Consider the following 27,933-nt stretch of genomic DNA (forward strand, 5'->3'; position numbering starts at 1 on the left):
GACAATAAATATGGAATGTTATGGTGAGTACAAAACTTCTTTTTTTTCCTCAAGGACCACAACTTGCTGAGCTCAGGTTATGAATTGATACTGATGCTTCATAGTTCTGATCTGAAGACATTTTGTTGAGACCTGTAAATCCTATGTTTTAGATTGATCCTGATATTGTTTCTGTATGTGGGTAGGAGCTTCCTTCATAATTGCCAGAGCATGTCCTGGCAAGCATCATGGGGGCATCTAGCATATTATTTCCCTCAAAGCAAATTGCCTCCCACTGCCTTCCTTTAGATACCCTTTAACACCTATTACTGTTGTCTAACATCTCTGCAGATGTATACCTGCATCCTTGTACTGGTGGAAATTATATTTAAAGGGTCAGCCAGATGTATAACATGTATTATGTGGTTAATTCTAACCTTCTAGTGCCTGTCAAAGTTGACAGCAGGTGAACAGAGAGATTACTGAAATGGTGTTCAGAGTAGCATGGAAAGAAAGAAAACAATAAATGAAGTATTTGTTATGGGAAAAGTAAAGTAAATAAATAAATGAAAATAGTAAGTATTTCTACCAGTTTAGAAAGTGATAGGAAGTGGCGATTTAGTATAAAAGCAGTTTCACTTGAAAGGTGATTTGCTTTAGTACAGAAGACTAAAGTAACAAAAGGAAAAGAAACAAAGGATTTTAAATGCAAAATTGCATGCTTTATTTGAAAATAGGCAATATTGCAAACAGCAAGTAAGGCAAAAGTTGCTGTAGAATACGTGACTAAATTTTGGTGAAGAACATTGCAAGTCTGGACTGCTTATTGTAAGGGGGGTTGTTGTTCCTAATATCAAACGTTTAGATGGTCTAACCCTTTTTGCTCAACACTGCGTGACTTTTAACTTATCTTTATTAAATCATAGGACAGAGGGGGAACAACCTCCTAAATGTAGAGTGGTAGAATTCTTCCAGCAACAGAGAAAATATATGTTTCTTAGCATTTTAACCAAGACTTTTAGGAAATACCATATGTGTAATTTTTACAAAGGCTTTCACTCAGATATTTTCATGCAGCTGTCCTAAATCAGTTATAATACAAAGAAATGTATTGTTCTTTCCCATTATTTTCCATTACGTTCCTTCATGATTCTCTGAATAAAGATTTGCCAAGACATATACCTGTGCGCATTTCTTGAGAAGTCACTAACCAAGAAAAATATGAAGATTCTAACATTCTTTTAGCTGTTGAGAGGGATTTCAAACCTAATTGTACTCATTAACTTTTAAATAGAAAAATAGATAATAGCAACATTTAACAGTTCAGTAATACATGCATGTTTATAGTAATCTGACAGATATTTAAACATGATGGGAAAATTTAAGGAAACAAAATGCAATGAGTCCGTTTTTGGTGGTCTAGTCTGTGCCCTCTAACATTCAAATAAGTCTGTAATAATATGCTGAAGTGCATGATATCACGTTTAGTTGTTTTATGCTTGCTAACCAAATATGCTGAGCTGTGCAGATCCCATTTTCATTATAAACCTTGGAAGAAAAGATTCCAATGAAAGAGATGGATATGGCTCTGAAGAATGCTCATGAAACATGCTGATAAATGCATCATTAGGGGTGGGGGAAAGATAGAGAGAGAGGCAGGAAGCGAGAGGGCACGAAATAGAGAGAGGGAGACATTTTGCTATATGGATAAAGTCCATTTCTTTTCAGTAATACTGTTCTGTTGCTGTTTTTATTTTGAAGCCAAGCAAACAAAATGGAAGATCTCTGAAAAAGAGAGCTCAAGACTTCCTTTTAAAATGGAGCTTTTTTGGTGCTCGAGTAATGCACAACCTCACACTGAACAATGCTTCGAGTTTCGGTAAGTTTGTGTTAATAAGTATCCATCATGTGAGTATATATCACAAAATGTAATCAGTGTCTGTGTCATGAAATGCAGTAATTTACAGGCCATTCTTTTCTGTATCCTAGTATTAAGTGCAGAGCTAAATTCAGTACCATTTCAAATATGCTATATATTGCATTTAAACATTTTTGCTTGATTAAGGAAATTATTTACTTAGCCTCGATGCAAGAAAATATGCACTGCAAAAATAACATGATGAAAGTATATATATTACGGAGTTCAAGATGGCTACCGTCCTGTGAACAGGGTAGGAACTCAGCTCTGCATAACATCAACATCTTTAACCAACATTTTGTGAAGAAAACAACTCTATCCCAGAAAAAAAACGTACCTTTGATCGGAGGTTATCATTCTATCTTTGTATTTTTCTTGGATTGCATCTTCTGTTTGCATAAAAATAGAAGATTACCTTGGATTAGTTTGGGCCTCCGGCTGTTTCTCATACATGTGCTTCTGGTGTGCAGTTTGTCTCTGTGCTACAAATTCTACCTGTAACAAATATTTCAGCTTTTAAATACTTGGATTACTTGGAAAAAAATAACTAAATACTCTTGGTATGTCTCATGCTTCGGATTTGATGGACTTACAAACTACAAAAGCGAAGTTTTCTGCAATCTCTTCTCCTGAAAAAGAAGTTAATACCAAAAGGGCCAGGACAGGCAAACAACAACAGCATCCACAAGACATGTCTAAATCTTCAGTGAACTCTACTTCTTCTAAAAATAAAAACGACCCTAATAACATGGAAGAGTTAAAAATAGCTCTACAGCCTATCCAAGAGGCTATTCAAAGTTTCTCCACACAATTTAAATCCTTCGGTGACTCTCTAGACAGATTGTTAACCAGAATTTCTGATACTGAGTTAAAAGTCTCAAACAATGAACTTAAAATTGATCAATTACAAAAAAGCTGTGACTCCAATTGCTCTATCATTCAGGATTTACAGGACAAAATATTAGATCTTGAGGCAAGATCAAGACGCAATAACATCATCATAAGAGGAATACCGGAATCTATCTCACACAGTTCTCTACCTGAATGCATCACTGAGAGTTTTTCCCTTTTACTGGACAATCCTGCTCTAACTGCTCAAATATCAATTGAAAGAGCTCACAGAGCCCTTAGACAAGTTGCAGACAATACATTAAATAAGTATCCCAGGAATGTTTATGTGAAGATCTTAAACTACCAGCATGCTGCCTCAATCTTACTTTCAGCCAGATCTAAGAAATCTATTACTTGGAGAGAATCTAAAATTACTTTCTCTCCGGATTTGCCAGCCGCTATCAAACTGGAAAGAAGAAAATTATCTCCTTACTGTGGTTTCCTCATCAAAAAAAGCATCAGATTCCAGATGAAATATCCAAACACATTATTATTTAACTTCAAAGATTCAAAATATGAAGCAAAAAATAGTAAAGAAGCTAAAGAAGTGTTCTCCAAAGTTTTTAATGTTTGTCCTGAACTGATATAAGCTATTCTACTCTTACCTTTGTGTCCTGGAGGATTTCAGATGTATTTCCATGGCATGGTAGTGCTCCGATCCGTGTTTTAATGCTCCCGCCGACGAGAACAGGTATTTTTGTACTCCCAGGATGAAGGCCTGCTTCAGCATGGTGGATGGGCCACAGAGAACTTCATTTCCCATCATGCTAGGGCTCATAGTCTCCTCTAAACGTGTCACATCATGGCGCCCGCCTTCGCTGATTGGCTGTGCAGTTTTTCTTCTTTTTCATTTCTTAAAGTGGCGATTCCGCTCAGAAATGAGTAAATCAGTACTCTGTCCATAGAGTGGATGTTGCCCTTTTAAATAATAGTGAAAGCAAGCTACATGCAGTCTGTTAAGGCTGTTTCTCTTTTTGTTTTTTAATGGCTTCAACCGGTCTTGAGAACTTGGATTACTGCTGGACTTGACTGTGCAAGATTTGGAAGTTATGGTTCACATTTTTCCTGGTCGCTGTTTGGGACTTTCATGTTTATTGATTTTGATATGGCAAGTATTCCTGTTTTGTAAAATGTATATAGTGTTAGCTTACTCTAGTAGTATACTTCATTAAGTAATGTTTAACTTTTTAATTCCTTGTTAATCTGTAATTATTAGGCATTGGTTTAGACTATAGTGGAGTTACAACTGGCAGGTCTTTGGTTCTTTGACAAATGTTGGAATAATGTCAGTGTGCAAGATTTCACATTAGTAATCAGAGGGGCTGTAATGCTTGAGGTCTCTGAAATACCATGACAGATGTCCTCATTTTTATTTTATTTATTTATTTATTTTTTTACTCTTTGAGCTAATGCTGTAGTATATGCAAGCTGTTTTCATAAATATTATATACAAAGTGTATAGGCAGTCAACCAAAACTGTCACCTGAGGTCTTGGTATGGGAAGTTTTCCTGTTCTGTTAAATTGGTATAATGTTAGTTTATTTTAGTAGTACACCACATTAAGAAATGCTTAACACTTTAATACCTTATTAATATGTATTAATCAAGCAATGTATTTACTTATAATGGGGTTGCTGCTGTCAGGTCTCTAGTCCCATGCCAAATATTAGAGAAATGTCAGTGTACAGGATTGCTTATCAGTATTCAGAGGAGTTGTAGTGCTTGAGGTCTCTGAAATGTCATGTCAGATGTGCTCATTTTTTATTTTTTACTCTTTGAGCAAGTTCTGTACAATTAATTGGGTGATGAAGATTTGTTAAGGCTTCTGTTTTTATATGTACTTATATGCTAAATAGGTGAAGCATGAAACAAGGTTGTACTACAATTTAAAATATTTTCTGTAGCATTGTGTCAGATGTTACTGCTGGTTGATATGTCAAACAAGACAGAACTTGTAGCTCCTTGTTTGGAAAATGTTTCCTAATTCTTAAATTGTATGTTTGGGACCGGATTTCTTCTTGTTTGACTCATTGAATAATCTGTCCCTGGGTTTCCTACTAGTTTAAATACATTGTAGAAGGTATTGTTCATGCATTTTCCTAAGTAGTTAAAGTCATAAGTGTCTTCTTATAGTATTTATGTTATAGGAATGTTTTGAATACCATTGTGCAGACTTTACTCTCTCATCTAATATAATAAGATTTCAGTAGAATAATTTCCTAATAATATTGTTGTGATCCAACTTTGATCTAGCATCTAATAGTTTTGGTTAAAAATTTTTTTTTGTAGAAATTGTAAGGCTGAAAACTCGGTGAGGAGGCCGCCATTAAGTTTGGGGTTTAGTGTGCCTATTTATTTGGAGGCTAAAATTAGTGCATTCCTATATTTTTGCGTTTATTTGCGTGCTGGGAATAGTTATACAGGTACTAGTGGGGGATTGGTTTGGTTAAGGTCTCAGCCTTGATATATTTTATGTTATATAGGAATGCTCGCTCATTTATGTTTATGTTTTTTCAATGTGTACCTTATAGCTAGGGGTCACGAGATGCTTGGTCCTTTTATAGGGTCTTTTTGGTGGGGCAGTTTCTCCAGCTACAAATCACTATCAGCGTTGTTGCTTTTTCAGCAATAAATATATTGTTTAGATTAACCTCGAACTGACCCAAGATCAGTTACTCAGTGCATATATGGTCCCTTTTTATACTAAGGGGATATTTATGGGATCATAAAATTAAGGTATGTCTCGTGACATGACACTCTATGAGGTTTCTGTTTCGTATAAACATTTTTATTGTCTTGTTGCAGTTTTAGACATTTGGATTAGGCTATAGTTCTAATCTCATTTTTCTCTCATAGCTGATTGTTTTCATTACCTTTATGAGAAATAGTATTTTGTCTTATTAACATGTGTCATTTTTATTTATGCAATTGTTATCTTTGAATGGTTTATGCACTATTTGTTTCACAGTTCAAATTCTTAAATGCCGAGCTGGGTTCGAATTCCTAACCCTGATGGGGAGGATAAGCGGTCTAGACCTAAGGGTGATTAGGGGATCTTTTGGGGTCTATACTTCCCTCAGGTGAGGGGTTCTTTGATTTACCCTCATGTTAGGTTAGTTAATTCAAAGTTCCCAAAATCCCTTTCCTTCGGGCCTGTGGAGAGGGTTTATGCTCGGTTGTTAGGCAGGAAGGGTGTTTCTTTTAGCGGTTTTGCCCATATTCTACTAATAGAAGTTTATAAGTTTCAGGTTATGAGATATATTTCCCATGTCTTTTATTCCTTTTATACTTCCATACCACACTTACTATTCCCCACTGAATAGGTAGCTGTATGATTATATGTGATTCTTGGAATGTTAAGGGATTACAGCTGATCAAAAAGGAGACTCTTCATGCACATGTGCTTTAAATCAAAAGCTGATATAATTTTAGTTCAGGAAACACATTTGCTCAGCTACCAATGGGAGCACGAAAAAGGAGGCCGTGGGTGAAAAAGATCATTGACTCGGAGTTAAATCGAATAGTGCTGGGGTTGCCATAATAATAAAGAAAAATTCCTTTGATATTATTAAATGTGAATCTGACAAGGACGGCAGATGGTGTTTATTTACTACCAAGTTATCCCACATTGATAAACCCATTGTATTCTTGAATATCTACTCTCCTTGTGTTAACCAACAAAATTTCTATATGGTTATTTACAACATTCTCTCCTCCTTCCCCAACCACTATTTTATTATAGGAGGAGATTGGAACTCCGTTCAGAACCCCACTACAGATAGGTCGAATGGTAATACAAATTATAATAAACTAGCCGTGTCAGTATTAGCTGAGCTCAAGGAAGATTTCAATTTGCTTGACCCATTTATATCACACAGAAAACCCACTAATAGAGTTAACTTCACTTTTTTCTCCAATTGTCATAAGAGTTGGTCCAGAATTGATTTCTTTCTTCTTTCTTCGATCCTGGCTAACTACCAAATAGAACTACATATTGATAACAGAAATTTATCTGACCACTCGAAGTTATCCCTCTGCCTAGATTACAATCAGAGGTGTAACAGTAGAAATAGTCCATTGTGGTGGAGACTTAATCCTAATCTACTTCAAAAAGAAGGAATTGCTTTGATTATAGAAGATAACTTAAACCAATTTATACAAGCATCAAAAGACCAGGATATTCCTATAGATATATTATGGGCCTCCACAAAGGCGGTAATTAGGGGCATTCTGATAAATAAAGCCTCTTACTTCAAGAAATTATATCATAAAAGGGAGTCTGAATTGAGCAAGAAAATATCAGAATGGGAGAATAAACTGCAGATCAAATATGATAGCGAGATAGAATCGCAGTTAGTTAAGATGCAGAAAGATTATTTATCTCTACAGGCAGATAATTTATCAGCTCATGAAACCAAAATGCTGGCCAAATATTCGATTGGGCTCAATGCCCGTCTAGGTTCTTGGCTAGGCTAATTAATCAGAATAAACCATCACACATTTTCTCTCAAATTTCTTATCAAGACAAACTCTACCATGATACACAGGATATTATAAAATCTTTCAAAAATTTACACTGAGCTCTATAGCTCACCTAATGACCCTATCGATTTTTCCGTGCTATATGATACCCTTAAAGAATTATCTTTCCCAAAACTAAATACGGATCAATTTCACTTGTTAGATAAAGAAATTACTTCTCAGGAAGTCCTGGATGTGATCAATAACCTCAAATTGAATAAGGCCCCGGGTCCTGATGGATTCACAGCAGAATTCTACAAATTATATCCCAACAAGTTCTCACAGGCTTTATATTTGATTTATAATCATATTCTCCACCAGGGTGTAAGTGATCCCCATTTCAATGCATCTAAGACTATTCTTATCCCTAAAGGTAAAGCAGATTCTACCAAACCGGAAAATTTTAGACCCATATCCATTATTAATGTAGACTTAAAGATCTTGGCCCAAATTTTTGCCAATAGACTTAAAGTACTGCTACCTAGTATAGTCTCTAAAGAACAATCGGGCTTCATTAGAAATAGACAGACCTCAGATCATACTCTAGCTTTAGAAGCTATGATAACTTTCTCGTCTTTAGCTAGGTACCCCTGTACACTCTAGCAATAGATGCTTCTAAGGCCTTCGATAGAATGAGTATGAAATTTTTACTCTCTATTCTACCTCTATTTAACTTTCCTACATCGTTCACAAAATTTATTGAGACCATTTACCACAAAGCCTATACAACACTACATATTAATAATGGTATATCTGAGAGGATTAACATAATTAATGGTACGAGACAAGGTTGCCCTCTCTCTCCTTTATTATTTAATCTATATATAGAGCCTCTCTTCCTTCTTATTAAACAAAACACTCATCAGATCATCCCCAAGCTATTTAGAACTAGTATCCCTTCTCGGCATTTGCGGATGATCTAAATATTTACCTCTCTTTACCAAATTCGGACTTAGAGAAAATCATGAAATCCATTAATATCTTCTCTAAATTTGCCAACTACAAAGTTAACAAAACAAATCTCAAATTTTTCCGGTTAATATCACATCACCATATCCCCTAAATTTTTCCTCTGATGTTATTCCAGTTAATTCAAGTCTTCGTTACCTGGGGGTAACCTTCTCAACTGATCAATCTATTTCGTATCAGGAGAACATTTCTTCTCTTTGGAAGGAGGTGCAATGGGATTTAAAGAGATGGTCTCAACTTAAGCTTCCCTTTATGGCACGTGCAACTATTATAAAAATGAATATCCTTCCCAGATTCTTGTATATTTTCAACTCGACTAATTCGATTATTCCTCTATACTTTTTCAATAAATTACACTCAACCTTCTCTAAGTTTATTTGGTCTCCTAAATCGGTGAGAATTTCGTATTCTAAACTTACGTACCCGAAGGATTTGGGTGGTATTTCTCTTCCTGACTTCAAACTTTACTATGATATTATTCAAAGTAGTAGAATTATTAAGATAGCAAACTATATTAATACCTCAGATGCCTGGCACCCTAACTGGGTATTACTTTATTTCAATTATATTAGATCCCTTAAATTCAATCCATCCACCTTACCTTTCTTGAGCAAAGTTAGTCTAGACAAATATAAAATCTTTTATGGCCTGAAATATAACGTTATCAGATTTCATAAACTATTGTCTTCGCTAAAACTTTTGCAGGCATTCATTTCCTCCAACCAATACATCTAAATCCCAATTTAACTCTAAATGGTAACTTGATAAATCTGGACAATTTTCCCTTATTAAGGATAAGTGCATGGCAGACTTTTTCTTAGTCAAACATCTGAAGTTATCCGAGATCAGGAAAACCTTCAATTTATCCAATAAATATACTTTAATAACTAGACAAATCTTTGAACTATTGAATCCATACTATGATCATCGTGACTTATCTAGAAAATATTGAAATTGCCAAGGTTATTTGGAAACTTCTTCTGCTAAAAGAAAATGACTTCCAATGTATATAAGTTATTAATCTCTATCAGATCTAACAATTTGCCAGTATTTTCTAAATTCTGGTCAGATAAGGACCAGTATAACTCCGCACTAATGAAAGAGGCTTTCAAATCAAGTATTAAATATATCCCTTTTAAAAATTATTTTATCGCAACTCATGATCACCAATAATGCGTATTTAACACCTGCAATCATTAATAAAATCCACCCCAACTCGTCTTCTCTGTGTCCATTCTGTAAGGATCAAGTAGCCGATATATATCACATTTTCTGGAGCTGCAAATGTGTGTACAGACTATGGTGTGCCCTTAAAGTTATTCTGGAGAAAATGGGATACGAAAAATCAACACTTTCTTGGCAATTTGCTTTATTACATATCCCTCCTGATAATATTACTAAAGCTCAGCTCAAGGTGGTGATTTCAATTGTCATATTTATCAAATATTATATCTCATTGCATTGGAAGTGCCAAGCCGCACTAACATGGGAAGGTCTAAAGGAATTGGTAATTAGGCATATTAGGGCACAAAAGTATCTTTTTTATAAAGGTAATCACAAGTTCTGTTCTGAAAATTTTTGGAATGTATTCTTTGATTGTCTTTTAACCTGAAACACTTTTCATTTTTGTATTATATCTCCTTAATGTATTATCTGTTGTATATATTGTGAATGATATGGGCAATGTATAGTTGTATATAGTTTTTGTTGATGTTTGTACAGTGTTCTTCTGTGATTTGTATTGTTTGTCTATAAGATAATAAAATAAAAAGATTTTCAAAAAAAGAAAGTATATATATTACCAACTTGAGCCCTAACAGCATTCTGACTTCTGAATAAGAACTCATATTTTTCCACTGCAGTTAGTTAACAGAATATGCAAATTAAGAAACACCTTTTAATTGTAGAAAAAGAAGAAAGATTAAAAATAAACATTGAAGCTGTGGCAACTTGGCACCAAGGAGAAAGTGAATCACTGACAAAAAGTGCAGTAGAAAGCAGTGGCAATACATTGTAAGGTGACTGCTAAGTAACATAAATCAAGTGCTTTTGACTGTAACCATACATTTCTGCATACTAGCTAAGAGTTGGCAAACACAGGTACAAGGAGAAAAAATAAACCAAAGTAAATTCACACCTAGATAGAAATATAAACTTAAAACGGGCAAACTTTAATGAAATGCACATAAACATATGGTTAGTTAAGCACTTTCATCCTTATACATATTGGACTTCCTCAGAACGAAATTATCACCTCCTATCTATGATTTAAATAGTACCATCAATTAATACAGTAATCAGTAAAATCTCTGTTAAAGTGCCAAGCACACAAATAACAAATGAAAAGAATACAAACACCTCTGATATTAAATAAATACATATGATATAATACACACTTCATAATGAATGCTTAATGACTTAAAGCTGATGTTTAAATGAAGAACTCTTTATATAAAACAATAAATTATAATGTACTAATGTGAAGTAATGTTAAGAATACTTAGTTGGTTAAAGACATTGGGCAGGGTTCACGAAGTCTCCGTGTAAGAGTTACAAGGCTTACACGGAGGCTGCAGTTAAATGGTGTGACATCAGCATGTCATGCATATGCATGAGGGCATGCTGAATCACACCTAAGGCTAACACGGTCCGTGGAAGACAGTAGGGGCGTGTCCGTAGGCCGAGCCCTGCAAACGGACACGCCCCCAGAAGAGTAAAAGTTCCGAAAGTAAAGCCCCACGACAGAGCCCGTGTAAATGTGAATAAACACAACACAACACATGCCCCCACAGACTACGAACATAAAATGTAGAAATGAACATCTTATAATTTTTTTTAAATTGTAAAGATGTTTGCTCGTGAGTGCGCTCGTTTGTGAGGGCATGCCCGTAGCTTAGCCACAGTTAGTCAGTGGAAAAGCATATAAGAACTAAATATGCAAAGTAAGCCAAGAAGCAATAGCGTAGCGGTAGAGATGTCGGCTGAAGAGCAGGCAGTCATGGTTCGAGCCCCCACAACATCGATATTTATTTTTAGTGAAATAAGCATGAAACAAGCCCCTGACATATATGTACACATATAAAATTATATTTTATGTAAAATGTAATGAAATGGGCCATGTATTTTGAAGAAATGTGAGATAATAAAAAAAAAAAATGTCAGATGTGCCTATAGCTGAGCTAAAGTCTAACAAGTTCAGTACATCTGCCTGTAGGTGAGCAGTGTTTTAATAGGTATAAAATGAGTGCCCGTAGGTGAGCAGTGGTTTAACAGGTATAAAATGAGTGCCCGTAGGTGAGCAGTGGTTTAACAGGTGTAAAATCAGTGCCCGTAGGTGAGCAGTGGTTTAACACGCTGAAACTGTGTGCCCATAGCTGAGCTGAGTGTAATATGCGTGCTGACAGCCAAATGATGCGTAAACCAGTGTAACCCGTTTGCGCGGAGCTGCGCACCGCGCCAACAAGCTAACCGATGGGCAACGTTGTGCAAGCTGTAACAAAACTTCCTTTACACAGACACACCTCCTAGCCTGTGTAGACAGTCATAAAATATAAAAAGCAGTGGCCAGGTTCGAACCCAGGATACCATACACCATAGTCAAGGTACTGAACCACTAAGCCATGACAGTTGCACTTAGAAATGCAGTAATAGCATATATATAGGAATGAATAGAAAGTGGAGCATGACAAAGCAGGTTTTGTGAAGCTGATACAATTCCAAAATGGCCAATCACAGATAAGTGCGGGAAAAACAGCATATATAAGCCCCATAGGCGGGAATACACAGCATAACCAATTGTAGAACCGACTTGCAGCCAGAATGTCAGGTGTAGGTGAGGGTAGTTGCTACCAAGCACAGAGGTGGGGTGTTGAGGAGTCCAAATATATGGTTTGGCTCCTTGTCCACAATCATGAGGCCCAACTCATGCAGGGCCAGGTCCTGTGGGGATCATATAGGGCTGAGGCTTGGGACCGGTTGGCTCATGATCTCACCAGTGCCACAGGGATACCAAGGACTAGTGAGCAGGTCCGTCACCACCATGCGGACCTGAAGAGATGGAAGCAGGACCAACTGAACCGTTGGATCCAGGAGGCCCGGCAAATGCCCAACGCCCCACTACTGAGTAAGTTATATGTAATTATTTATGTAAAAAAATAACCTAGCTGATATTATGGAGATGTGTATTCCAATATTACTTTATTTATATTACAGCTGCAGGTGTCCGTTCTGCGAACCATAGAGCCTATGGCAATAGGCTGGCATGGTTGCGCCACCAGGCAGGTCAGTAATTCTCTCCCTGTAACTGTAAATAAATATATAATTATGACAGTTAGCAAAAGAGTGCAGTGTAGTCACTAATTAATAAAATGTGCAAGTAACAGTGTAAGAGGGTTTGCAAGTATTGCTTGATTACAAAAGTGTGATGCAGCCTGTAATCCAAACATAAAAATGAAACAAGTCTGAAATAAAGATGTCCCACCTGTAATATAATAGTACATAACCTGCAGCAGGCTGAAAAGTACAGCTGCAGAAGCTGAGTAAAACACATGTGTGAAATATATCCCTGTTGAAATACAGAAACATGACAGAAGTGAGACTGTTGGAAAGGATTGTTATAACTACAGGTAAAACATGTCAATAAAGCCTAGAATTAAGTACCATCCTGAATTGTAAAAACAAAACAAGTGAGAGATTGTGAGAAAGAGTTATGAATCCACCAATAAAGTAGTAATAACTCCTGAATAAAGTATACTGCAGTCAGTACAGAATGAAATGAATGTGACAGGCAGAACCAAACAGTAACATGTGTTGAAAACTGTACCACAGCTGGAATGTGTATCCCAAAATCTGGATATGTTGCTCTCAGTCTGCAATATGCAGATAGTATGGTTGTCTGAAATAGCAAACATCCACAGTTGTCTATAGCTATATAAAGCAAATATAGCAGGATGATGTAGCTGAACAGAGCCAGATATGAATGTGTATGAATAAAAATGAAAATGTATATTGATGTAGCAGTAACATTCCTATCACCAACTTGAAGTAGTTATCACATAGGAAGCTGTAGGCAGAACTGTAGTGTGTATATATCTGCAGCTATTAGAAATGTACAGCATATGTATTGGTATTTGAAGTTGTTAATTAAATTTTCTTCACCCTACCCTATAACCACATATAATCCATTCCACGTGAAATTGGTATGTGCAATCACAATTAACACCCCTGGACATTTGTCCTGTTGGTTCATACATATTTGCATGTACGTTGATGCATCTGCCCTGTTCATACATCCAAACCTGATGGCCTGTTGCCATCAATCAACCCTGCATGTTGTTGGACTGTGTATTGCTGTTCAAAATATGCATGTGTTATGCTTGCTGTTCAATGGTTTGAATATCTGGGTGTTTGGTTAATGGGAATACTAATGCATGCTGTTACAACTAATTGTGAATGGTATTGTACGTTACTAACCCAAACTGTTATGACATAATGCAAAACATAAGACGACAGGGAAGGCGGGTTCCAGCGGACCCACCTCTCCCTCCTCAGCTGGCGAGTGCACCTGGCAGTAGTGCCCAGGCCGGACCCTCCTCCAGTGGCCCTGTGCCACCTGTGGGTGGAAGCGCTGCAGGGGATGGGGCTCGTCCCCCCTCTGCAAGTGTGGCCGGAGGAGAACATCCACTCACCCTCCATAATGTCCGGACTGTTGTGCGTAGGGAGATCCGGGACGCTGTTCTTGGGCCCCTACGCCAGCTTGAGGCAAGGGTGGCACAACTAACGGGTGTGCCTGCTGCCCGGCCTACACAGCCCCCAGCACAGCCCCATCCTGGGCAGTGAAGGCACAGTGGCAACTGCCCATGGGTGGGGATATCAGTTCCACTGTTGCCATCTGTGGACTCATGGGCTCTAGATATCCCAACATCCATCCCCGTCAGTTGTGTAACCCCCCCCACATGTGTCATACACCTCCCCTGTATGCATCTTGTTTGTCTTGTCTGTTAACCTACCCAACCTAACTCCCCAGCTATACCGACTTCTTGTACCTGACATACCACTCTCACCTGAAAAAAAAAAAAAAAAAAAGGGCACTCTGTACCCACAAAAAAATTACGCCCCATACATAGCTGCCCATTTCACACACATGTCTGCTGGACATGGAAACTGTCAATTACAATTGGCTGTACAACAAGTATTATTGTTGTCCTTACACCTCTCTCAGGGGTGGAAGGTTTCAAATGTCACACCAAATTACAAACATATGTACAGCTGTTGCTGATGAAGAAATGGGCAGCTATGGGCCTTACCTACATCCCTCCTGCAAAACCCGAGCTTGTTTCCCTACTGTCTTACCCTCTTTGGGACCCCTTTTTCACCACTTTCCTGTCTCCCCATTTTCATTTCTTTCAAAGAAATTAGCACAGATGTGCGCAAGAGTAAGCACTTTTAAGCAGTTTTAAGCGGGTGTGCGCAGAGCTGAACACCAGTGTGCATGCGTGAGCTCCGCGCAAACAAGCGCTAACCCGGTTACAACTGCTTAAAAGTGCCTTAGTCAGTCTGAATGACAAGGCCTGTAGTCTGCTCAAAAGCAAAATAAAATCCCACTGTCAGTCCCGAACCCAGGACCTTGGAAACAGTAGTCTGCATGACTTACCACTAAGCCATGACTGTTATATAAGAACATTGTGCTACAATAAATATATCATGTAATAGTAGGAATGAATGTAAAGGGAATATAGGATGTGTAGTACACAAAGCATGTCATGTATATTTACTGTCAAATGTAGTGGATTTCTATAATAGTAGTGTATGAACAGAAACAGCCATGCTAGTTGATAGCTAGTAGGTAATAATGTCACTGTAGAACCTTGCAAGCCACACACATACTCACAGCAGGATAATCACTGCCCATACCCCATAACCTCTTACAGCAACACATCCGGACTAAGTAATAAAAAATGTGGTGCAAAGGCCCAAAAACAGGGACACATTCCAAATATTGCTCCAACAAACTTAGACAGTTGAGAGAGTAACAGGTTTCGCATTATGTTGGATGTTTGGAAGGGTATGAAGTCTGAAACTGAAATGTTTGTCACTATAGTCTGACTTGAGCCCAGAGTGATTTGCCAGAAAAAGCTGTTATGAGATATGGACCAAAATATGAGGCAAAAATGTGGACATCCTGAAAATATCTGTACAACTTGAGAGGTCTGACACTGCCATATTTGAATAGTTAAGAGCCTAGACATAGCAACAGTGACTGAGTTACAGGGATGCTCCACGGACTCCCTGTGAAATGTACAAAGAGTAGGCAGAAAGGTGTTACAACACATGCAATGGTAACTATGAAGGAGAGAGAGAGAAAGAGATAGAGAGATATATATATGACGGCCATCCGGTGCAGCAGGACACCAACCAGGAGAGCAAGCAGCCGTGACAAACACAGGTACAGTAATACTTTAAAAGTCTACATACTGTGAACCCTACATATGTGCCATTGGTCTGTATCCATATGTATATGAAGATGTGCATAGGGCAGGGGACATACAGCAACTATCACTGAAGGCTATACATATGTATGTGAGGGCATCTGTGTGCACATATCAATGTAGGTTGTAGTGCAATGTACAAAGTAGGTTTCACAGTTATGTATGTTTAGCAGTATGTTAGTGTGTGTATACAGTTTTGTAAACAAACATGTTGATATACCTATCTATCATATGGATACGTATGTATGTCAATATATGTATGTATATATATATAATATGTATACATACATAGAGAGGGATGTAGGAATACATAGACAGATGTAAATAGAATATGTAGAAACATATATATGTAATACATACATACAGATATAGATATATCTAGATACATAGACAGACAGATCTGACTATCTACAGATATGACTGTATATGACGATCTCACACTCCCCCTGTCCCACCTCCTCTCTGTCACACTCCCCCCTCTCTCCATATCTATAGCAATATATGTACATCAAGATATATATATATGTGTAAATGTATACAGACATATATATATATATATATATATATATATATATATAGACATATATATACATATACATATATATATATATATATATATATATATATATATATATAGATATATACATATATATATATATATATATATACATATATATATATATATATATATATATATATAGAGAGAGAGAGAGAGAGATATATATATTCTGAGTGAGGCACATGTGTACAGATGTATTGCAACAGGTGCCTGGTGACAAAGGCATGGAGTGAACACCAGTGTCGAAACTGGAGTACCATACCCCATTTCAAATCACCTACACCAGTAACCACCAGATATGTGATTGGCTGCCAACCACTGCATGTGTCAGTGGTGAACAGGGTCATAAATGTGTACAATAGTCCCCCCAATGATAATCACAGTGGCACACTATTCCTGGAATACCTGCACATGGTATGTGTCAGCAGACATGGTGTGTCAGCTATGGACATGTAGGTCAGTGTACCCCTCCACACCACACAATGGCTGCCACGGTATGTACCTCACATGACAGCTACAGATATGGAGAAGGACACAATGACATGTACAACACTGTGACAATGCACTCAAACACATTACCAATGCACAGTGACTGACAACACCACAGAGTACACACATACTACCCACATAGAGGTTACCACTCCTGGATTTACATACTTAAGTCACACCCATGACAGATGTCCAACAACCATAGTAACACCTCACACCATCCACAACCTAAATGACTGCTGTGTGTCATCCTTGACACCGCAGTAGAGAGCACATGGTGGAGGTACAGGTTCCTACCCACAGATAAGACATACCCTGCAATAAACCACACAGTGTTAAGAAGCAAGACTCCCCATGAGTACATGTCATACATACCCCTGCTGAATGTTAGTCAGATAGGTAATATGCCATATGATTCACCCTGTGTAACTGTTTGACAGGAGCAGGTACCATCACATCACATGTGTCACAATGGTCAGGGTAGCAGAACAGTATGCTGCTGTAGTCCCAGGGGCAATAGCATATTGTATTGTATTGTATTGTGTTGTATTGTATTGGTATGTAGAGGTGCCTCCTTCGTGGAGTGGAACCACTGCTGCTGTACGCCAGTGTACAGGTACATTCCTGTAGTCAGGCTAGTGTTACATAGCACTTCTATATGTGTGTTTAGCTCCTCTTGGAGTTCATGTAGCATGCAACCGGGGATACCATCAGGTCCCATTGATGCTGTGTTTTCTGCTTTTCTGAGGGCGGCTCTCACCTGGACATCTGTGATGACAGGGAGGTTACATTCAGCTGGGATAAGTATGTCTTAGTTTGGGGGGAGGGGGGAAACTTGCACTGAACCTGTCTGCCACAATGTTGCCAATATCTGTGGGTTCAGTGAATTATTTGTTGTTGTGTACTAACTATGAGCATATTGGAGGGTTTCTGACCAGGTTTCTAACATAACTGAAGAAGGCCTTGTGGTTATCTGTAGAGTCCCTGGTGATTTCCCTCTCAAAGTTGCCCATGGATGTTTGTATGAGAGAACATAACTCTTTACTAGTGCTGATCAGACATGCCTTCCCTTTATGGAATTATGCTCTGTCTTGCAGTAGCTTCCATCTTTTGTTATACAATCTGTCTATGGCTGGGGTCCACCAGACAGGATGCTTTCCCTTTGTGGAGAGTGTCTTGGTCTTATATGGGATTGCATGACCCATGCATTCTCGGAGATGTCCGTAGAAATCATTTGTGAAGGAGTCAGCATTGTGGGTTGTGTCTTCCACTGGCCCAGTGGGCTTAAAGGATACCATCTCAGTGTTACGAAGTGTAAAGTTTGCATTTGAAATGTTATTCACTGTAGTCGTTTGTGCTGGTGGTGGAGGTGGGATATGTATATCCAGGGCAATTAGTTTGTGGTCAGATCACAGTAATTGATGATGTACCCCATACAGTACCTCGATACAAACCCCCAGAGTGAGGAGGTGCTTTGGACCTGAATCAGTGTTCTGACTGCTGGGGTTTGGTAGTATGTCGTATGGAGTGTGCCAGGTACTGTTGCACAGTTGTTGGCTGAGCACTGATACCTGGCCATTTACATGTGTATCCACCAATAGACAGACAGATGCTATATATGTGAGATATGTTGTATCACAACAGTCGAGTAGCATGTGTAGTATGTGTGCCAAATTCTGCTGACATATTTTGCTGATATCATTTTATTTCCTTTTTCAGGACCATGGCTCACCAGCACAATCCAGCATACTCTGCAGCTGAGGATGAGGAAATACACCAGAGCCTGGTGCGGGATTATGCAATACTCTTTTCCCGCACCAGCCAGAATCAGCAGGAGAGGGCTGCATTGTGGCAAGACCTGGTCCATCGGGTAAATGACATAGGCACGCATAATAGGACATATGAGCAGGTACGACATCACTGCAGTGATTTAATCAGAGATGTCTGTCAGCGTGCGTCGGATATCCACAGGCAACAGGTTGCCACAGGTGGTGGGGTGGCTACATATCCCCCACTCACCAGACTGGAGGGACTACTCATAAGTGTTGTGGCTCCAGCCCGCCAACAACAACAACAGCAGCAGACCTGCATTATGATGGAGGCTGGAGCCACACAGCACCAAGACTACGAGCGTGCAGGTAATATGCCATATGTATAGTTGACTGTTGTGTACACTGGTAGTTAATGCATGTGTGAGGTGTGTCCTTGGTTTGTAGCTGTCATCATAGTATTTAATGTGCAAGTGTGATATTCTCAATATCAGCAGCTGACTTGTGAAAGGCAACTGTTGTACTACTGACCTGTATCATACTCAGTAACAATGGCACAGTTGTGCCCACTGACATTAATTTCCTCACTTCTGCAGGTCCCTCCGGTGTAACAGCAATGCAGCCTATCCATGCTGGTGAGTGTGTATTAACAATACCTTTAATAGTCTTGATAGTAATAGTAATATTAGGCTCACTTAGTAGTGCTCTGTGTATGCATGCAGGTGTGTCTGTGCCTATGTGTTGATATCTCGCATACTGATTAGTGTGCAAGTGTGCAACTGTCTGCAAGTGTGCAACTGTGTGCAAGTGTGCATGTGTGCAACTGTGTGCATGTGTGCATGCGTGCACCTGTGCATGTGTGCACGTGTGCATGTGTGCACCTGTGGATGTGTGCATGTGTGCACCTGTGCATGTGTGCATGTGTGCATGTGTGCATCACTGGTAACATTGTGTAGACATTGTAAACTGTGTTTCCTGTTTCCCTCCCAGAGATTCTGGTGCTGCTCTGGTGTCATGCAGCAGGGAACCTGAATCAGGTGCCACGGGTACTGATAATGATGACATCTGTGTAATGGCACAGGAAGGCATGCCAGGGTCCGTCATTGGTCAGCCAATTGACAGTACACAGCTGTCAACCCCATCAATGCGCACAGTCATCCTGCCACTACACCCTTTGTCACCAATGTCCCTAGGTGATGGACAGGATACAGTGGGCATTGACCAGGGTAATGTGGTATCTGTGGCACATGCTTCCCCACACAGCAGCCATGAGCATGGCCTGAGATGGTCCCACACAGACAGATGTCCAGGGGTACTCGTGGGAGCATCCGTGGGCGTACTGTCCCTGTCAGACGTGCCCACAGAGGTCTTACAACCTCAGCTATGTTTCGGGCTGTCATGCAGGCACAGTCATGTATGGAATGGTACACCAGACAGGGTCTGAGGGAGCTGACAGCATGTCGCACAGCCATGACTGACAGTATGCGTGACATTGCGGCTGCCATCCGTAATTTCACCGATGTCATAGACAGACGTTGTGGGGACATATTAGATCATTTCCACAACTACATGTCCATGAGCCAGGGCAATGGTGGATGGTTGAGGTGTCGACGTGGGCGTATGCCAGCAACAGCAGCAGCTGGCAGTTGTCGCGGATGACAACAGGGCCGCGGCCGCCCCCATAGTGCCAGCAGCAGCCCCAGCAGTGCTGGGTCTGTGCTGTCATCAGACTGCCCCAGGAGACCACGTGCACGTGGCTCTGGACAGGCCCAACAGGGATCTGTGTCCAGTCAATGAACACCTGCTTCTGATGACAGTACCCAGTCTGGATTGGTAGTGGATACGGTCCGTAGCACCCCTGCAAGGCACAGGTACCGTGTCCGTGGCCAGAGACACTGATCTGTATGACCTGGCAGGTACAGTCTGTGGCTGTCCACAAACACCGGTATATGGCAGCCATGAGGTGGAACTGTGTGCATGCATACACACATGCGAATTGACAACACCTAGGGCTACCGCATACACGCACACACTGCATCAACATTGCCCCACCTTGTACTGCTGTCCCTCACCAACACACATACACATACATGTCAATTGGTGGTATCAGTGGCAGACTCAGGCATACCAAGTTCACACCCTGTGCATATGATGAAACTGTGCCACCTCCTGCAATCTGTAACATCAGTGCAGGTACAGGTTAACATGTTGCTAATGCACAGGGTGATTACATAGACTTGTAGTAATAGTATCATGTTGTTAACAGCACAGTGTGCTGATATAATTGTGTTTATATCCCAGCATGCCTGATGCAGTTAGGGTATGATTGTCTTGCACTGTTTTCTACACCCATGGTAAGTACCATAGTGTATCATCTGTACATGTTGGCATACTGGTGGTAAGGATGTCAACAGAAGGCTACATACATAGGTAGCACAGGGGATAAGGTAATGAAAGTATTGATACGCAATGATGGACATGTAAACTGCAAGTGGCATGTTGCCCACACTGGACTCTGCAATGCAGATGTTTGAGGATGTTGATATGTGTGCAGTACTACACGACTGGTACAGGACACACAGGAGCACCCTAGCACTGCAAGCTCACATCTCATACCATGCTAGACAACCCCAACACACAAAACTAACTTTCACAGAAGGGAGAGTCCCCATAAATGTCAGGGATACTGTGGTGGCAGGACAGGTAGCATACATCCTACTAAGTATGGAACCACTGAGTGAAGGCTCAGTGTCTGTTATTTGACATGTGTATTACTGCAGGTATGAGCACCTGGGTTTCCATCCAGTTATTGTACATCCTGACGGTACATGGTCTGTACACTTGTGTGCGCTGAGACTGGACCCTGGCCATCTGACCTGTATATTTCCATGTACATGTGTATAATGCCTGCATATTTGCCCTGTTACCTACTGGAAGTGGTACAGCTTGTTTGTTGTACAATGGACTACATGCAGCCCTGCTTACTGTAGCTTTGTTTGCATGCATGTTTGCTTGCAGTTACCCTGGAACACTGATCCCACCTGCAATGCTGATTTACAGAGCTTCTGTGGACTCCTAATGACATCTGCATAGCTTACTATATGTATGTCCATGTCTCACTTGACAGAACATCACTGTTTGTCCTGTTCGCATGTACGTTGCCTGTGACACATTGCATATGACTTACCTGGCATTTGACCACATGAGCAGTCATATATGCCAGTGCTAACTAATCACAGGCACTACACCCTCACATACTCACCTTCTGTACCTTGTTCCCCATTGGCCCTATGTGCTGTTAATCACCATGGCAATCACAATACCATGGTAGCATGTGCAAAGGTCACTTGTCAGTCACCTATATGGTACAGTTGTGGAATATGTGAGTCATGTGGCAATGTCACAGCTGCCACATGTACACAGTCAACCCTCTCCCCTACACATGGACGTACAACACATGTATGAGATGCAACCACATAGCCAAACTGGGGACTAAGCACTCTGAACCCAGTACTGGCATAACCTGTCAGGTGGCATGAAATACTACAGTGACTACAATACCAGTCTGATGTAGACCTACACTGACAGCAATCCAAACACATGAACACACTGGGGCATTTGTGGAGCCTCAGAATAGCATCCTGCCTGAGCAGCAGACACCTCTGCAGCTGGCACACAGGCATATGTTAAGCCGGAACACAGCACGTGCAACACATAGCACACAAATCCTGTGTGCCAAACAGTCAAAGCCTGTACGGCTAGACAACACACCTGCTACAGTTGTGTTAGGTACCTTTATTGTCCGGTACAGTGAGGTCCCGCTCACCAGGCTGGACAAGGTGAAGGTCACAGTGATATGCTCATGGGGCACTATGGTCCACCACATAACACAAGCATACAGGTCAGTCAGAGGCATGGACACATATGACTCAGTCATTGTCCATGCCACTATGGCTGACCTGTGATGTACCTCCCTGGACTACATGATAGGGAACATAGAAGGGCTCTCTGAGCATGTGGCACAGGCTGGTAAGACCCTGACCTTGGTTGGCATCATACCCTCACCAAGAATGCTGAAGTATTACTGAATGCTGATGAATTACTTTAGCTGCAACACCCTAGCTGAAAGGTTCCTAGCATGTAGTCACTGCATTGCTATGGAAAAACTTGTTACCACTCCCACAACAGGTGAAAACATGCAGCACCTGTTCATCAACAACATGTAGACTATATGCCCCAGACCAGATGTGTATCCCTCACTGCTAGGATGATACCATATACAACTCACACTGTATATACACATACCACATGCAGCACCCGAACAGAAGACCACAGTCATAATGTTATCCAGTGCAAATACCATGTATTCACATGTGGCAGGCGTCAGACTTGGGAACTATTGAAGGTCACAGGTACTTATGTGTATTTGGCACACACATACATCATCTGTGTCCATTGCCATTACTGGTTTAATCAATGTCTTGCATTATTGCGAACAACAACCCACACACATGGGCATTCTGTGTGAAAAAAACACACGTGGCATGTGTGGAATTCAAAGCCATAACTAACTGTGCTATGACAGTAGTGAGAGACGCAGTAGCAGAGCGCGCTATTCGCATTACTGGGAGGATACCCTTCTCCTGCTGTACTTATAGGGTGCTGACATCATCAGTGTTTAGAAAGGGGAATGTGCATCCTGTAGTGTGTTCTGCTAGTTGCCAAAAGGGAAATTTCTCTCACACAGTATTGCACACACACTAACCCCCCTCACCCAAACACACACACTTGCCATTTGCAGGATCCAAACCCCTACCTAACTATGCTATGACACTCAAGACGGATGCATTAGCAGAGCACGCTATTCGCATTACTGGGAGGTTTCTCTTCTCCTGCTGTACTTATAGGGTGCTGACATCATCAGTGTTTAGAAAGGGGAATGTGCATCCTGTAGTGTGTTCTGCTAGTTGCCAAAAGGGACATTTCTCTCACACAGAATTGCACACACACTAACACCCCTCACTCATATACACACAGTTGCAGGATTCAAACCCCTACTTAACTATGTTACGACACTCAAGACGGACGCATTAGCAGAGCGCGCTATTCGCATTACTGGGAGGTTTCCCTTCTCCTGCTGTACTTATAGGGTGCTGACATCATCAGTGTTTAGAAAGGGGAATGTGAATCCTGTAATGTGTTCTGCTAGTTGCCAAAAGGGACATTTCTCTCACACTGAATTGCACACACACTAACCCCCCTCACCCAAACACACACACTGAGCATTTGCAGGATTCAAACCCCTACCGAACTATGTTATGACACTCAAGATGGACGCATTAGCGGAGCGCGCTATTTGCATTACTGGGAGGTTTCCCTTCTCCTGCTGTACTTATAGGGTGCTGACATCATCAGTGTTTAGAAAGGGGAATGTGCATCCTGTAGTGTGTTTTCCTAGTTGCCAAAAGGGACAGTTCTTTCACACAGAATTGCACACACACCAACCCCGCTCACCCACGCACACACACACACTGAGCATTTGCAGGATTCAAACCCCTACCTAACTATATTATGACACTTGAGGGAGATGCATTAGCAGAGCGCACTATCTGAATTACTGGGCATCTGTTCTGCACCTGCAGTATTTATAGGGTGCTGACATCATTATTTATACAGAGGTATATACATCTATTACCACCTGTCAGGTGGGGGATAGCATATATATGCATTTGCAGCCACCTACTTCAGGGTCAGATATGCACATCAGCACTGGCAGGTTATGTTTTATACCATGCTTCGTGACCACAAGACCTGTGACACACAACACAACCAGTTCAGACCACCCCTCCCACATCCGGGACACACACTTTGCTTCCCTGGGAACAGTGCCAAGATATGAAGGACCATTCCAGTTGTTAACGTCAGGTACATGTATATTGTGTATGGGAACTACTCAGGCCTCTACAACATTACCCTACAGCCACTACAATTTGTGAGTCCATGTGCTATGGCAGGACCACTCACCACAGCCACAAGGGGGAATACATATTGCACCTGACCATCTGCAACATGGGTACTCACTGTTCCACACCAGAGGTAGACCACCATTGTTGATATCTGACCATACCCACCTTTCCCTGGACATCCATATCCCATCCCCACCCCCAGGCAAGGTTGTCACTGCAAACAGAGTGTATTTATCAAAAGCAGACTTTGCACTTGTGAAGACTGGGGTGGAAGACTTCAAAGGACCCATGCTTGGGGAGTATACAGGCCACTCTGCATAATCCTTGACAATTGCATTCTATGAGCATGTGGAAGGTTTGCATTGATCATGCTATCCCAAATATACCCATGACTCCTCCACAACAGGACACCCTGTCACGTGTACACCAGCCATATATGAGCTGTCCAACAGATGGAGTGAGCTAATACATTGCAGAGCAGTAGCCCACAGAGGGAGGACATCTCTAAACAGTACTGGCACGACACTTCAATCCCTCATAATCATCACGACAATGTGTTGACAGTGAAATTGTCCAGACACTGCAGATAAGGCTCCCCTCAGTCTGTTATTGACACCCACTTACTGTTAGAGGTCCTCACCAACCCTCTTCCAGCACACACCAACAACATGGATGTGGCATAGCAAATTCAACCCCTGGGATCTCCACTGTGTCCCTGCTTGATGGAGGCACAGTACACTAGCCTCAAACAGTGCCTTATGTGACCTACTTTACAGTGGCACAGTAGCCTACTGTACTGGGGATGCAGATGCCAAGCACACTCTGGCTAAGCTTTCATTCCCTAGGACAAACAGCCTAGTATTGACCCCTACACCCATATGTTTAATTGTCAGATGCACAATATTTGTTGCTGATAGACTGTTTGCAGGTCTTTATTGCCATAGCATTCCCTGTTTCTATGAACAACTTGTGTATCTGTGGAAGATGTTTGAATATGAGAGGGATCCACTATATCACTTATGTCTCTGTAGTCATTTAACTGTGTGCACTGGGCAGATTGCTGTAATGTGGTTGGTTCCTGGAATAACACGTACAAATACCAGATATGTGTGACCAACTGCTAAACTGAGATATGGCCTAAGTGTGTGAGCATGCCCAGTTCAGCCTTTCCATGGCATGTTGTCTGACATATGTCTCATTTATCAAAGTGTGCGAGCATGCCCAGTGTGAGCTTTCCATATGTTGAACTCTGCAGTCCACCACATTTGCGGATGAGTGTGAACTTCAACAATATCTCGTGTTGGGTGTCATGTTGTGTACTTACTGGCCAACTGCTTCGTGTCTGAACACAACAGGGATTATACTGTGCCTGCAGGGTTTGCATGGGATACTTTGCATACAGTTGTCAACATCCTTTCATACTGACCTAACACTGTAGTACCATATAGTGTACTGGTTCAGTACTTTCACTGTGGTGGACAGTATCCTGGGCTTTAGTCCTATCACTGCTTTAAATTTTCATAGTGAGCACAACAGACTGTTTAGGGGCCAGTTGTGCACATATGACCATGTTGCATTATGTTCAGATATGGACTACTTAAACCAGGCTTGTCCAACATTGGTAGTGTATTCCATAACATAGGTGGACATTGGCAAACACTAGCAATGTGCCCTAGGCCATTTCTAATGCTAGTCAGAGAGTGTGTTTGTCCTTCGACACACATTGTAACTGGAGTTTGCCATGACATATGTCATGGTTAGTATACTGTGCCTCTGTTTACCTGTGACATAACAGTGATACCCAGGGTAAACCTACCATCTCCCATCCACTCATCAAGATTCCTCTTGAGGAGAGGTGATGGGTGACTCTCTGGCTAACCTGTACTGGGAGTTTACTCAAGAGTGGGGGTGGCTTCTGTGTTATGGATCATTCAGTACAGCTTGTCCTATGTATGTCAGTGCTGGGGTTCAGGTCTTTCATGTGCATAGCTCACTGCCATTCAGATTGTACAAGGTGCAGCATGTTCATTGATTCCAGCTTGGACATGGCTTTATACATCAGGCACAGCTTGCCTCTGGGCGGGCAGTATGGCTGTGTGTGGAGCTGCAGTTTGTTTAATCAGGCAACACATGGCATCTGTTCATGCTCTTTGATACTCCTGGTGAGGTACTTTTGGGGTCTTTCCAGTTGATGGAGGTGTCTGCTGAGGTACATCCCACAGGGGCCATTGTAGTCAATTGTGACGCTGATGAAGGATGACTGCAGAGCCACAATGACCTCCCCTAATCTAGATCTGACTACCTTCATGATTAGGTGGGTATATGGTATGTTTCTGTAACCACTACAGCCACATGCTTTTCCAATGCAAGATATCTATCAACTTGTGTCCCCAGGTCTCTTATTACATCTTAAGTACTTAATGGGTTAACACCTGTGGTAATTGGTGGGCACTTACTGTATATCCGCAGGGGTTGACCATACACTTTTCTGCAATTAGCTTGCTGACATGGCTATGGCATCAGTTGTCTATTTCTATGTGGCCCTTTTGTGGGATGCTTGTGTCAGCTGGAGGGTCAGATATGGTGGCCAGTTTGTAGTCCTCTGCAAACTTGTTCAGACACAGTCCTTCCATGTTGGCCTGTACCTATGGGACATATATACCAAACAAGGGAGGTCCCAGGACCAAGCCTTGTGGGATGCCAGTTGTATCTGGTTTGTAGTTTGACATGGCTGCAGCATTTCTGACCATGTCAGTTCTGTCCTTGGTCTGGTTTGCAACCCCTCTACTGACATAGTGGTTTATATTTAAGCTGGTGAGCTTATCTATAATGAACACGTGGGGTATTGTATGGAAGCCTTTTGCAAGGTCCAGCTAGGCTGTGTGGACCACATTCCTCTCATCAATGACCTTAATGACTGTTTCAAATGAGTCAAACATGTTTAAGGGGCAGGTTCTGCACTTAAGAAAGCCACACTGAGTAGGGTCCAGTGTCAGTAGGTCCCCAATATCTTTATGTCTGAGGTACATGCTGATTCTTTCCATAGCTTTGCAGACCAAGCTTGTCAGCATTCTGGGGTGGTAGTTTGCAGTATCCATTCAGGCAACACCTTTGTGGAGAAGGACCACTGTTGTTGTACACTGCTCTTTGGGTACATATCCTGTGGTAAGGCTGACATTGAGCAGTAGTGTTATTTGGCATTCCATTCTTCTTGGAGTCCATGTTGGACTCAGCCCAGGACACCATCTCATACCATTGATGCTGTGTGTTTTGCTTTGTAGATGCTGGCTGTTACCTTAGCATCTGCAATGTCAGGGGGCCAGCACTCTGCTGGGATAGATATTTTGCATTTTTTTTGGGGGGGGGGGGTTGCACTGCACCTGTC

The 27,933-nt window shown here is 41.0% G+C and overlaps 1 protein-coding gene across 1 annotated transcript in view; it reads left to right on the forward strand.

Moving 5' to 3' along the window:
- The window catches only part of RFX6 (regulatory factor X6), a 707,859-nt gene that overhangs the window by 543,736 nt on the left and 136,190 nt on the right, over window positions 1-27,933 (forward strand). Inside the window, exon 7 of the mRNA XM_044074222.1 lies at window positions 1,741-1,858. Coding sequence (XP_043930157.1) covers window positions 1,741-1,858 — 118 coding nt within the window. The remainder of the gene's footprint in view (window positions 1-1,740; window positions 1,859-27,933) is intronic.

This window comes from Protopterus annectens, chromosome 1.part1 (genome assembly GCF_019279795.1).
Source record: "Protopterus annectens isolate FY-2018-M chromosome 1.part1, PAN1.0, whole genome shotgun sequence".
Classification (NCBI taxonomy): domain Eukaryota; kingdom Metazoa; phylum Chordata; order Ceratodontiformes; family Protopteridae; genus Protopterus; species Protopterus annectens.